Here is a 13,283-nt window from a genome sequence, read left to right as displayed (position 1 = left end):
CACAGGGTACTTCCTTCCTCTTCCTTTGGCTGGCTGGTCTCCCGCTATTGTAAGCTCTGTGGGCCAGGGACTGTCTCTTGCTCACAGGGCCTACGACAATGGGACTCTGAGCTTGGTTCTGGCCGAACTGCAACTTCAAAGCGCTGTCTCTTCTTAGCGCGCCCCCCGGCTAGCCCAAGCCTGTTAGCCCGGGCTGGGAACCATGGGCTGTGTAGACGTGCCCATTAGCAGTAGTAGCTGGTGAATTTCTCCCCTGGAGGGGACTTACCCAGTTAGCAGAGTCACTCATTCAGTGACTCAACCACCTCCATTACAGCAGCCGAGTCTCACAGACTTTAAGGCCAGAATGGACCATCATGATCATCTAGTCTGACCTCCTGCACAACGCAGGCCTCAGAATCTCACCCACCCACTCCTGTAACAAACCCCTGGCCTCTGGCTGAGTTACTGAAATCCTCAAAGCATGATACAGAGACTTCAAGTTACAGAGAATCCACCATTTACTCTAGTTCAAACCAGCAAGTGACCCGTGCCCCCTGCTGCAGGGGAAAGAGAAAAGCCCCCGAGTCTCTGTCAAATTGACCCAGGAAAAATTCCTTCCCGACCCCAAATATGATAAGCAGTTGATCCCTGAGCATGTGGGCCAGACCCTGATGAGCCATAGGCAGGTGAGCCAAAAGGCTCACGGCTCAGCCAGGGAGATGTGCTTAGATGGAAGCCACTCTGGGCTATCTTGCAGGGAGATGCGGAAAATACAGATTGGCAGGGGAGCAGTTAATCCTGTGTACTCAGTAACATTAGCAGAGTGAACTTTAAAGGGGATCAGGAAGGGGACTGCATGCGTGAGCAGCGATAAAAAACAACTCTGGCGTCCCCTGATTTAATATCTGACTTGTGAAGTTTTTGCCTTTGGCGGGTTATTTTTTTTTTTTTTAATTTTACTGAATTTTTAAAAGCTGGAACCTCTCTTTGGTCCAATAAAGGCAGATCAGAAACTGCACCAAAAGCGCAGTGGCTCACTGCCTGGCCATCCCCAGATGAGGAAGCTGGCCTAAGCCGATTAGCCCCATTTTGGGAAAAAGGGATAATAGCCAAGTGCTCTGCAACACTAAGGCGCCGAATACAATGTGCCACTGACCGTCCGAGCTCCCAGCAGAAGGCGAAGGGGCGGCATCGGCAGTGATTGACTGGAAGGGGATTTTGCAGTGGTGAGGAGCAATAGAGACGTGATATCATATTGGACAATGAGGTGACTCCCATCCCCTGGGATATTTAAAACCAGACTGGCCCGAGCGCTGTAAAGAGCAACGCTGCTCTGTCAGAAAGAGCGAACACATGACCAAATAGCCCCTCTGATTTCTCTGGTCACGTGGTCTGCTGGAGACAGAGTGAAATTAGATGGACCATTCTTGTGTTGAGTCTAGCAGCTCCTATGTTCGAAAAATAAAGGCAGGCTGGAATCACAGGGCTGAGGAAATTCCCCTTCTTGTTCAGAAAGGATAGTAGAAGGATAAGCCAGCCCAGGGGTGGTAGGTAAAGGAGCCCGTCACCTGGTAGAACACTGCAGACAAAAGACGACAAAATGGATCCAATCCTCCAGTTTCAAGTCATTCACATGTAATGAGATCCCACACACCGTGTGGGTGTGAGTAGCTCTAGACACCAAACTTTTCCTTTCCTTTTTTTCTCTGCCAGATCTGGAGACCCTTGGCTGTTGGGGTGGTAACCCACCAACATGGGTATTAAAGCAGTGTTACCGAGTTACGAGCTGGGGTTCTACGCTCTGATCTTGACATGTGCTGTGGTGTACAGTGGGAATGGGATCTTTGACGCATCTAGAGGTAATTTCCCTAATCAAAGCTCGCCAGGTGTGGGTATGTAAGTGGTAGGTGTATTCCAACCCGGTATTCTTACAACCCAGAATTCAGAAGAAGCCAGTTTCCACGCATTTGGAATATGCTTTCTTATGATCATAAGTATAAAGCTCTTGGACTTGATTCTCTGCTGAGAATGACCTTGGGAGTCACGTACATCTGAGCAAAGTAGGTGTGAAATGCTGCCCAATCCGAGTGGAACTGTTCCACACTCACTGGGCACAGGTGTGAATGGCAACGTCAGGTGCAAAGCAGTGGCAAAGCCCCTATGTCAATGTCCTAGACAGGCCGATACATTATCTTCAAGGGCTCTGATAATCAGTAATGCAACCCATCTTTTTATGTAACACCAGACAACGGCACCGCTGACAGCTAGATCCCCCTCCCCCTATGAAAGCTCCCAATTCTTCCTATCTACAGTGTATCATCTCATGATGGTTCCTCAAACAGGGCAGGGGCAGGATGTTGGAGAAATCCCTGGTTGAAGGCTCTTTGGTCTTTGCTCCTTTCCTCTGGTACCTTTAGCAGTGCAAACAAACCTCTTAGGGACGATCCGTCTGGCTTGAGTCTGAAGCACATTGGCGGGCTTCAGCTAAACCCTAAATCCACACAGTTAACTGGGCATAGCTGTGACTGAGACTAATACTGCACCAATGGACCAAAGAGCAATCCAATCAACCGACGGAGAACCTGCCCCCTAAGCCCATTGAAATCAATGAAGCTCTTCCTATTGACTTCAGTGGGCTTTGGATCAGGCCTGCAGGTTTCTGAAGAGTGGCTCCACGCCCAAATCCCAAGGGAGTCAGAGGTGCTCAGCACCTCCCAGGATTGGACCCTTATGGGCTGGCTGTAGGGGTAACAGAGAACCTGTCTGGGAGCCCCCAGAAGTACCCCGCCCTAAGTGCACAGGGGGTGACTCGGAAGAGCTGGAGTGATGGAGGAGATGGCTCCTTGGGTTGAGTGGGATTTTTCAGAGGGGAAGAAGAGCTGTAGCTACACCACTCCCGTTCATTTCCACAGAAGCCATGCGGTAAATCCCCACCCCCGGTCACTTCTGAAAACCTCAAGGGCCTTATCTCCTCTCTGTTGCTCTTTCTCCTCCCATCTACCAGAAGGAGGCAAGTAAGCCAGGGAAAACCCCTCCCCTGCTTACCCCGATGCTCGTCCCCTGTGCTGACCAATCACGGGGAAGATTCAGGCCCTGATTCAGCAACGCCCTGGAGTGGTTTCTCCCCGGGTAACACCTGTTCTTTTGCAGATAATATGAACAGAAAAGCCTTTCGGCAGGGCATAAAGCCGGGCTGGCATTACTTCGGCAGGAAAATGGTAAGCAACCCAACAGCGGGCACGCTAAGGCGTTGGTTGCTTAAAGTACCACCACCAAGGCTGCCAGCTACAAAAAAGAGCCCTGACTTTTCCGCCGCTCAGGTCTCTTTGCACAGTCCGCGTGAACCTTTCTGCTGTATGTCGAAACGACCGTGTCGTCCATTAAATGTTCACTCACTGAGGAATGTATTAGTTACGCAACACTGCAAGCATGCACGGCGTTTACGTGCACCTATAGACACAAGTGATCCCAGCAGAGCCCGTACAGGGTTGATAGAGCTAAGCTAACCTGCTTTGAAATCCACAGACGGTAGAAAGGTCACGAAAATAACTTGAACTGTGGGCGTGATCCCCTGAGGTGCCAAGCGCCCTCGACTCCTGTTGAAGTCAATGGAAGCAGAGGGCCTCCAGCACCGAGAAGGAGCAGGCTGTATTCGTGCTCTCTGACAGAGAAGGACATTTGTGGGAGCTGAAGTCTTGCGGGGAGGAGGGTTACTAAGCAGGAAGTCAGAGATTAGGGGGCCTTGGAGCGATTGCAGTAGCCCTTCCGTGGCTTGTCCGTGCTGACGTGGCTCTGTTCCGGCAGGACGCAGCTGACTTTGAATGGGCGATGTGGTTCACCTCATTCAGGAACATCATCATCTTTGCCCTTTCGGGGCACATCCTGTTTGCCAAGATCTGCTCCATGGTGGCTCCTCAGGTGAGCAAGGGCCACTGCCCAGACACGGATTTAAAAGCACCAGGGGCGCGCATGGTATCCCCGCGGGGCAAACGCAGATCCCTTTCCTTGCTCAGCTGGTGATGGCGTCATTTAAGATTCCAATCAACACTGTTCACAGGGCATATTCCTTGGACCTAGGGGGGCTGCAAATGCCTCATGATCTGACCCGCCCTTGTGGGGCTCAGGGCTTGTCTACCCTCGAAACGCGACAGCTGCGATGCATTAGCGCTTCCGTGTAGACACTACCTACGCTGACGGGAGGGGTTCTCCGGAGAGAAAGTAGCTAAGTCGACGGAAGAATTCTTCTGTCAACCTAGCACTGTCTGCACAGGGAATTAGGTCGGCTTAAATGACGCCGCTCAGGGGTGTGGATTTTTCACACCCCATCAGTGATGTAGTTACACCAACCTAATTTTCTAGTTTAGACCAGGCCTAAGACAAAAGAATACAGCTGGGCCAAAGGGAATCCACAGTCACGAGAGTCTGGTGGAAGCTAAATACTTGGACCTTTGAACAATATCATAAAAATCATCTGTGTATACTGAGAATTTGATGGGAGAGGGGGCTCACCCAATGAATGGCCTTCCAAGTGTGTCCCATTAAAAGCCTTTCAGGGCAGGGACTGTCTGTCACTTAGGCACTACCATAATAAAACTAACTAACAATTGCTGTGGGTGATCAGGCCATGAGTGGCTGTGACTGAGAGAGATGCTGAAGGACTTTTTGGTTCTCGTCCTTGCAGACAAAGTTGCTTTTTTCCAATCATACTTTTTGGGGATGGTTTTCTACCTCTTTGTCCGTCATTCATTTAATCAGGGCAGATGCATAAAAGCAGGATCATTGCTCATTACTTACTACAGCTGCTTGTGGGGTGGAGTGAGGAAATGTTTCATTAAAATTGTTTTCCTTTTCAAAAAAGTGCCACAAAAAATCCACAAATCTGAGATCTCCTGGCTCAGTTATTGCAGCTCAGAGAGCAGGGACAGTCCAGGGGTTAGCGTACTAGCCTGCGACTCAGGAGACCTTGGGCAAGTCAGTTAGGGCCAAATTTTTAAAGGTGTTTTGGTGCCTAGCTCCCATTGATTGCAACACAGGTTAGGTGTCTAAATACCTTTACAATCTGGGCTTTCGTGTCTCTGTGGCTCCGTTCCCCACCTGGGAAGTGGGGATAACAGCACTTCCCCACCTCACTGGGGTACTGTGGGGATAAAAGAAAAGGAGGACTTGTGGCACCCTAGAGACTAACCAATTTATTTGAGCAGAAGCTTTTGTGAGCTACAGCATCCTCGTGAGCTACAGCATCCGATGAAGTGAGCTGTAGCTCACGAAAGCTTCTGCTCAAATAAATTGGTTAGTCTCTAAGGTGCCACAAGTCCTCCTTTTCTTTTTGCGGATACAGACTAACACGGCTGCTACCCTGAAACCTGTGGGGATTAAAGACATTAAAGATTGTGAGGGGCCGGGGTGAGAGGAGGCAGATAAGTACCTGAAAGAGAAACTTATGGGTTGAAATCCTGGCCCCACTGAAGTCAGCGTGAGTGTCACTGTTGTCAGTGCGGCGAAGATAGCCCCTATCTAGGAATGATGTCACATGCCAGGAAAAAGCCCCAGATGGTGCAAAACTGAAAAGAACATGGGGGTCCTGCTGGATAATCAGCTGAACACGAGCTCCCAGGGTGACGTGGTTCTAAGAGGACTAACGCGAACAAGGAGAGGGGCAGAAAACTCCCCCGTCTTGGCTGAATGTAGGAAAAAAAACAACAACACATACACTGATCTGCTCTAGTGAAGATAAAACTGTTCCTGCTCCCCCCTGGTACCCGTCTGGCACCCCCGCGGTGCAGTGGGCGGCAGGGTTCTGTTGACCGTGGGTGCTGGGTGTTAGACTCCCCGAGGAGAGGCCTGAAGCACGTTCTCTTTTCTCACAGCACAGATCTGTGGTGTACATGCTCTACGGGATGTTGGCCGTGCTGGGCGCCATGGGACGCGCCTACCTGATGATTGTCCTCTCTCACTGTGTGGTGCTCTACACTGTCGCGCTGGCTAAGAAGAGGTGGCTATGCTTTGTGGCCGGGCTTTGCAGCCTGGCCTCTTTCAGGCTGGAGCCTTTCAGCACATGGCAGGTACGCGTATAGCCGGTTTCTTTCCAGCGCGCAGCTCTGTTTTGTTCCCAGTGCCGGGGTCGTGCCCTGGCCAAACACCAGCGTATTTGGGCCTGTGATTTGATAGCTTGGGTCAGACTAAAACATTTGAGGAAGAGCCACAGGTATGGAGCATGCTAGCCTCTAGTGGTTACAGCAGGAATCAGGACGCCTGGATTCTATTCCTGGCCCTGCCACTGATGTACTAGGGGCCTCAGGCAGGTCACTTAGCCTGTCTGTGCCTCAGCATCCGCAGAGATTGTAATTGTTTCAATTTAGCAATGTACTTAAGCACCTGAGCAGTCCCACTGAAGTAATGACAGCCCCAGCGCAGGCTTGGTGCATAGGGTTCCGGACGGGGACTCAGGCTCTGCATCGAGTTAGCTGGGTGACTCTGAGTGCATCATTTCCCCTCCCTGAGCCTCAGTTTCTCCATCTTTTAAAATGGTATTGAACGCATTAGTAAAGTGCTTCAGGATCTATGGCTGAAATGCTCTATGGAGGAGCTGGATATTATTACTAAATTACTGGTAGGCGTATTCCTTAATGAGCTTGCTGACTCAGGACCAGTAATACTTCTCTGCCTTACAGGGGTATTATAAGGCTTAAAACCAAAGTCCTGCCTACCCATGGTCCATCAGGGCTTGATTTTCAGAGGTGCTGAGCACCTGCAATTCCCGTTAGAGAAAATAGGAGCTCTGGGTTCTCAGCGCTTCTGCACGCCAAGCCATTTCCCGTAGCACATTTTGCAGTCGTAAAGGTGATAGTCTGAGTTTCCAGTCCCACCGCTGGTAATTACTTTATCAATCTAAATGCCCCTTTGCAATTTTGCAGCTGCAATTTTCCATTCAGGCCATCTGTATAGACTGGTCACATTCCACCCCAGAGGTGGCTGTAGGTCAGCGCTGTGTGAAGTCATCCTTATGTGTGATATTCTATAAGAGTGACATTCACACCTGTCCCAAAGGTCAGCACAAAAGCTACACACCGCTTCAGTGCTATATTGAGTTCTTATGTTCACCATTGGCCTGTGCTAGACTCCTGCATAATGGTGAATTTCAGCGTAAAGATTTTGCGATCCTTCTGGTTGTAAGAGCCAGACCATTCAAGCTAGAAATAAGGGGCAGTTTTTTCAATAGTGAAGGTAACTGACCACTGGAACGACTTACCTAGGGAGGTGATGGGTTCTCCATCCCTTCAAGTCTTTCCATCAAGACTGGGTGTCTCTTCAAAAGATACGCTATAGCTCCAATGGAAATTATGGGCTTGAGGCAGAAATTAGTGTGTGAGGTTCAAGGGCTCATGTTACGCAGGAGGTTAGACTAGATAATCATAATTGTGCTTTTCTGGTCTTAAAAATCTATGCAGCTAGGCTCTCAGAAAATAAGGCACCATTCATAGAAAAACATATCTGAAGCAAGACTAGGTAGTAGGAGATGCCCACTGCGGCCAGTTGCACAGAAGACAACCTTTTCAGCCGAATGACATAGTAACTATTCTTTTTGGTTTAGAATGGATTTGTAACAAGAACTTTTGATCTTCAAGATGTTCTGTTTTATGGAGGAAGCGGCTTTACCATCATGCGCTGCATGAGCTTTGCGCTGGAGAACTCCGAGAGGAAGGAAGGGATTTACTCCATCATTGACCTGCTGAAATACAATTTCTACCTCCCGTTTTTTTTCTTCGGACCCATCATGACCTTTGATCGATTCCACTCTCAGGTACTAGCTTTGTGGGTTTTCCTCCTTACACCTTACAGGGCAGATTTTAAAAGGGACCCTCAGCCCAGCCTCCCACTTCAAACCTGTAGGGCACAAGTCAGGTAGCTTGACACAGTGCTTAAGTTATCACAGAACCATGGAAGATCAGGGTTGGAAGAGACCTCAGGAGGTCATATAGTCCAACCCCCTGCTCAAAGCAGGACGAAAAAGGTGCCAGGGCTCAAGCAATTTTTTTACATTCTGATGCAGCAAGCCCAGAGGTGCCAAGCTTATGAATTGCCAAGCCTAGAGGTGCCAGGGCTCAGCCCTGGCACAAATTAAGCAGTGGCTAGACATGAGGTTGACGTCAGTTGCACCTGCTATTAGATAATGGAATAAAATTCCAGATGCAAAACAAGAAGCTGTTTCTAAAACTCAGCACCACTGGGTCAAGTTTTCAGCTGAGCTGTTTCTACCAAAAATATATGAAGAAGTGTGTTCATGTGGTGAAATCATTGGACGAGGATCTTGGTTCAATTCCTGGCTTCGCCACAGACTCACTGTGCAACTTTGGACTTAATTTCTCTGTCTCTCAGTTTCCCATCTTCAAAATGGGGGTGATAATTCTTCTTTACTTCCTAGGGGTGTTGCAAGAATAAATTCATTGTTTGTGAGGAGCTGAGGTACTATGGGGGCCAGATGACAACCTAGATGACAGACAGAAGTTGCACCTGCAAAGTACTCAGAGGTGTGCAGATAGTTAGCTGCCCCTACAAATTCCCATTTGTACATGCAGTTATCCCCATGTGCACATGGTCACACATTCTGCAGCTGCCACGTGGGCCCCAATGTGGACTAGACACATTATATGTTTCTATCCCTCTGTGTGTCACATCTTTGTGTCTGTCCATCCTCCCACAATGTGTGCATGCAACACTGCCCTCTACTGGATGGAACGTCAGACCTGCGTAGGCAGTCTAAGACACATGATCACGTCGCCCTCTAGCTGCTGCAACCGACAGACACCATAAGCCTTCATACAAGACAGAATTTCAGTCTAGAGAGGCAAGGAAGGTGAGGGAATTTTTATTGGACCAACTTCTGTTGGTGAGAGAGACAAGCTTTTGAGCTTGTACACAGAGCTACATTTTATATAGGCCTGATTTTCAGAGGTGCTGAGTGCCCGTAACCTCACTGAAGTTAATGGGAGATATAGATATTCTAAGGCGCAGAAAAATCAAGCCATTTAAATATAAATCAATTTCAAACGGACAAAAGAATTTTTATAATGGGAAGTGGCTTGGCAACTAAATATACAAGCTCCTCCTGCTCCTCCTATCCTACTCCTGTGTCTGTATATACGTACATATGTGTGTATCTATATACACACTAACGCACATACATATATTACATGTTGGTGCAACAAAGAACGTATGTTTGCAAGGAGAACTTCCAAATGTGTGCAATCATCCAGTCATCCTAGTCATTGGCTGATACCCAACTGTCTGTTCAAAAAGGAGAAACAGAACCCACAACTCGGTAGGACACCAAATAAGATGGAAACGTTAAGCCTTGGAACAAGCATGTGCTTTTTCCTTTTTTGAGGGGGGCCTTGAAACCTGAAAGAGATGCACTCCCAGTGCAGGAACCCAGCTGACATCTGTGCAGTGTGAGATATTTAAATGCAAAGCCACATAGCAGCACTGTGCTCACTGTCACCCCCCACATCACAGCCAGTTCTTTTTTTCCCCCCTATTTCTCCCCCCAAAAAGGCTGGGGAAAAAATCCACTCCCCCAACACAGCCAAGAATGCTGGCAGATCATGTACTATTAATCAGTCCCCCTTTAATTTTCTTTTAAAGGAAGACTGTCGACTGGAGGTCTAAAATTCAGGGTCTGAACCCAAAAACATTTGATAAAACCTAACGGAAATAGAAATCTTTTAATTAATTCAAAAAAATTTCAGTGAAAACATGGGGCTGGTAAATGCTTCCCTGCAGGGATGGAAACTCAAACGTGGCCGCATTGGTGCTGAGGCAGAAGAGCTAGAAAGTAAAAAGAAAAGGAGTACTTGTGGCACCTTAGAGACTAACCAATTTATTTGAGCATAAGCTTTCGTGAGCTACAGCTCACTTCATCGGATGCATATTGTGGAAACTGCAGAAGACATTATATACACAGAGACCATGAAACAATACCTCCTCCCATCCCACTCTCCTGCTGGTAATAGCTTATCTAAAGTGATCACTCTCCTTACAATGTGTATAATAATCAAGTTGGGCCATTACCAGCAGGAGAGTGGGGTGGGAGGAGGTATTGTTTCATGGTCTCTGTGTATATAATGTCTTCTGCAGTTTCCACGGTATGCATCCGCTGAAGTGAGCTGTAGCTCACGAAAGCTTATGCTCAAATAAATTGGTTAGTCTCTAAGGTGCCACAAGTACTCCTTTTCTTTTTGCGAATACAGACTAACACGGCTGTTACTCTGAAACCTAGAAAGTGAAACCAACTAGTGTATCCTCATTGCCTAAGTGGAGTGACGTTCATACCATAAAACAGAATAAATGGCTAAACAAACTCTTCCCTTTTATCACCCTGTACTGTATTAGAGATGCAGGCAAAAATGTCTTTTGCATCTTGACAGTGTCTCTTTAGTTTTGAAGACTAAACCAGAATGCCGATCTTGCCGATTCAACATGGCACTGCATAGTGACGACATTGTCACTGGACTCGTGTGTTCAGGCCACGTTGTTTACAGACAGCCTTATGCTTCATCACGTAAGTGGCCAAATCTCAGCCACCTAGCTGTTTTCTCAGTCTGCACCACTTCCTGTGAAGTGCTGAGTGCCCTGGTAACATAATTAGGTGTTGTAGCTCACTCTAGGGGGTGACCCACCATTGAGGAGAACAGCCTGATGTTGCTGCCAGCTAACAGAGCTACATTTTGTCTCCAAAGGTAGAGATCTGCGTTTTGATGCATAAGGTTCTGGGTTCAAACCCTGTCGATGAGAGGTTTCGTTGCACCCTCATCTGCTAATGAAGTCAATAGGAACTGATGATGCTCAGTTTGCATCTTACAGGGCTGAGCCTTATCTGTCTCCAATAAGTGACACACAGTGCAGTAAATAACTTCTCCAAGTTAATTCTAGTGTTCCTCCCAAAGCGTATGCTCAACCCACCTGACATCTACGGTCCGTTCTTTCTCACTTCCACGCAAAGCAGATATGACACCGACTGCCAGATCCAAGGCCAACCTCACACATCCACGAATTACTATCCCTGGGGAACTCCCAGTCAAACACCATTTGCAACCTGCACAGCTGCTGCCACATAAGTTCTCCTGTGCAAGATTGAAAATGTGATATGATGTGACGTCGACACAGGGGACACAGGGAAGAAAGGAGAGCAGCAGAATACGGACACTGGACTTCAGAAAAGCAGACTTTGACTCCCTCAGGGAACAGATGGGTAGGATCCCCTGGGAGAATAACATGAGGGGGAAAGGAGTCCAGGAGAGCTGGCTGTATTTTAAAGAATCCTTATTGAGGTTACAGGGACAAACCATCCCGATGTGTAGAAAGAATAGTAAATATGGCAGGTGACCAGCTTGGCTTAACAGTGAAATCCTTGCTGATCTTAAAAACAAAAAAGAAGCTTACAAGAAGTGGAAGATTGGACAAATGACCAGGGAAGAGTATAAAAATATTGCTCAGGCATGCAGGAGTGAAATCAGGAAGACCAAATCACACCTGGAGTTACAGCTAGCAAGAGATGTTAAGAGTAACAAGAAGGGTTTCTTCAGGTATGTTAGCAACAAGAAGAAAGTCAGGGAAAGTGTGGGCCCCTTACTGAATGAGGGAGGCAACCTAGTGACAGAGGATGTGGAAAAAGCTAATGTACTCAATGCTTTTTTTGCCTCTGTCTTCACGAACAAGGTCAGCTCCCAGACTCCTGCACTGGGCAGCACAGCATGGGGAGGAGGTGACCAGCCCTCTGTGGAGAAAGAAGTGGTTCGGGACTATTTAGAAAAGCTGACCGAGCACAAGTCCATGGGGCCGGATGCGCTGCATCTGAGAGTGCTAAAGGAGTTGGCAGATGTGATTGCAGAGCCATTGGCCATTATCTTTGAAAACTCATGGCGATCTGGGGAAGTCCCGGGTGACTAGAAAAAGGCTAATGTAGTGCCCATCTTTAAAAAAGGGAAGGAGGAGGATCCTGGGAACTATAGGCCAGTCAGCCTCACCTCAGTTCCTGGAAAAATCATGGAGCAAGTCCTCAAGGAATCAATTCTGAAGCACTTAGAGGAGAGGAAATGATCAGAAACAGTCAGCATGGATTCACCAAGGGCAAGTCATGCCTGACTAATCTAATTTCCTTCTATGACGAGATAACTGGCTCTGTAGATGAGGGGAAAGCAGTGGACATGTTATTCCTTGACTTTAGCAAAGCTTTTGACACAGTCTCCCACAGTATTCTTGCCAGCAAGTTAAAGAAGTATGGGCTGGATGAATGCACTATAAGGTGGGTAGAAAGCTGGCTAGATTGTCAGGCTCAACGGGTAGTGATAAATGGCTCCATGTCTAGTTGGCAGCCGGTATCAAGTGGAGTGCCCCAAGGGTCGGTCCTGGGGCCGGTTTTGTTCAATATCTTCATAAATGATCTGGAGGATGGTGTGGATTGCACTCTCAGCAAGTTTGCAGATGACACTAAACTGGGAGGAGAGGTAGATACGCTGGAGGGTAGGGATAGGATACAGAGGGCCCTAGACAAATTAAAGGACTGGGCCAAAAGAAACCTGATGAGGTTCAACAAGGACAAGTGCAGAGTCCTGCACTTAGGACAGAAGAATCCCATGCACCGCTACAGACTAGGGACCGAATGGCTAGGCAGCAGTTCTGCAGAAAATGACCTAGGGGTTACAGTGGACGAGAAGCTGGATATGAGTCAACAGTGTGCCCTTGTTGCCAAGAAGGCCAATGGCATTTTGGGATGTATAAGTAGGGGCATTGCCAGCAGATCAAGGGACGTGATTGTCCCCCTCTATTCGACATTGGTGAGGCCTCATCTGGAGTACTATGTCCAGTTTTGGGCCCCACACTACAAGAAGGATGTGGAAAAACTGGAAAACGTCCAGCGGAGAGCAACAAAAATGATTAGGGGGCTGGAACACATGACTTATGAGGAGAGGCTGAGGGAACTGGGATTGTTTAGTCTGCGGAAGAGAAGAATGAGGGGGGATTTGATAGCTGCTTTCAACTACCTGAAAGGGGGTTCCAAAGAGGATGGCTCTAGACTGTTCTCAGTGGTAGCAGATGACAGAACAAGGAGTAATGGTCTCAAGTTGCAGTGTGGGAGGTTTAGGTTGGATATTAGGAAAAACTTTTTCACTAGGAGGGTGGTGAAACACCGGAATGCGTTACCTAGGGAGGTGGTGGAATCTCCTTCCTTAGAAGTTTTTAAGGTCAGGCTTGACAAAGCCATGGCTGGGATAATTTAGTTGGGGATTAGTCCTGCTTTGAGC

General features: G+C 47.9%; 1 protein-coding gene across 1 annotated transcript in view; it reads left to right on the top strand.

Moving 5' to 3' along the window:
• Positions 1-1,735: 1,735 nt before the first annotated feature.
• The window catches only part of HHATL (hedgehog acyltransferase like), a 31,066-nt gene continuing 19,518 nt past the window's right edge, over positions 1,736-13,283 (top strand). The window contains exons 1-5 of the mRNA XM_073329595.1: positions 1,736-1,841; positions 3,133-3,200; positions 3,787-3,900; positions 5,850-6,044; positions 7,574-7,783. Coding sequence (XP_073185696.1) covers positions 1,736-1,841; positions 3,133-3,200; positions 3,787-3,900; positions 5,850-6,044; positions 7,574-7,783 — 693 coding nt within the window. The remainder of the gene's footprint in view (positions 1,842-3,132; positions 3,201-3,786; positions 3,901-5,849; positions 6,045-7,573; positions 7,784-13,283) is intronic.

This window comes from Lepidochelys kempii, chromosome 2 (genome assembly GCF_965140265.1).
Source record: "Lepidochelys kempii isolate rLepKem1 chromosome 2, rLepKem1.hap2, whole genome shotgun sequence".
NCBI classification, from domain to species: Eukaryota; Metazoa; Chordata; order Testudines; family Cheloniidae; genus Lepidochelys; species Lepidochelys kempii.
Note: the sequence above shows the minus strand (reverse complement) of the source record. Positions and strands in the feature narration are given on the sequence as shown.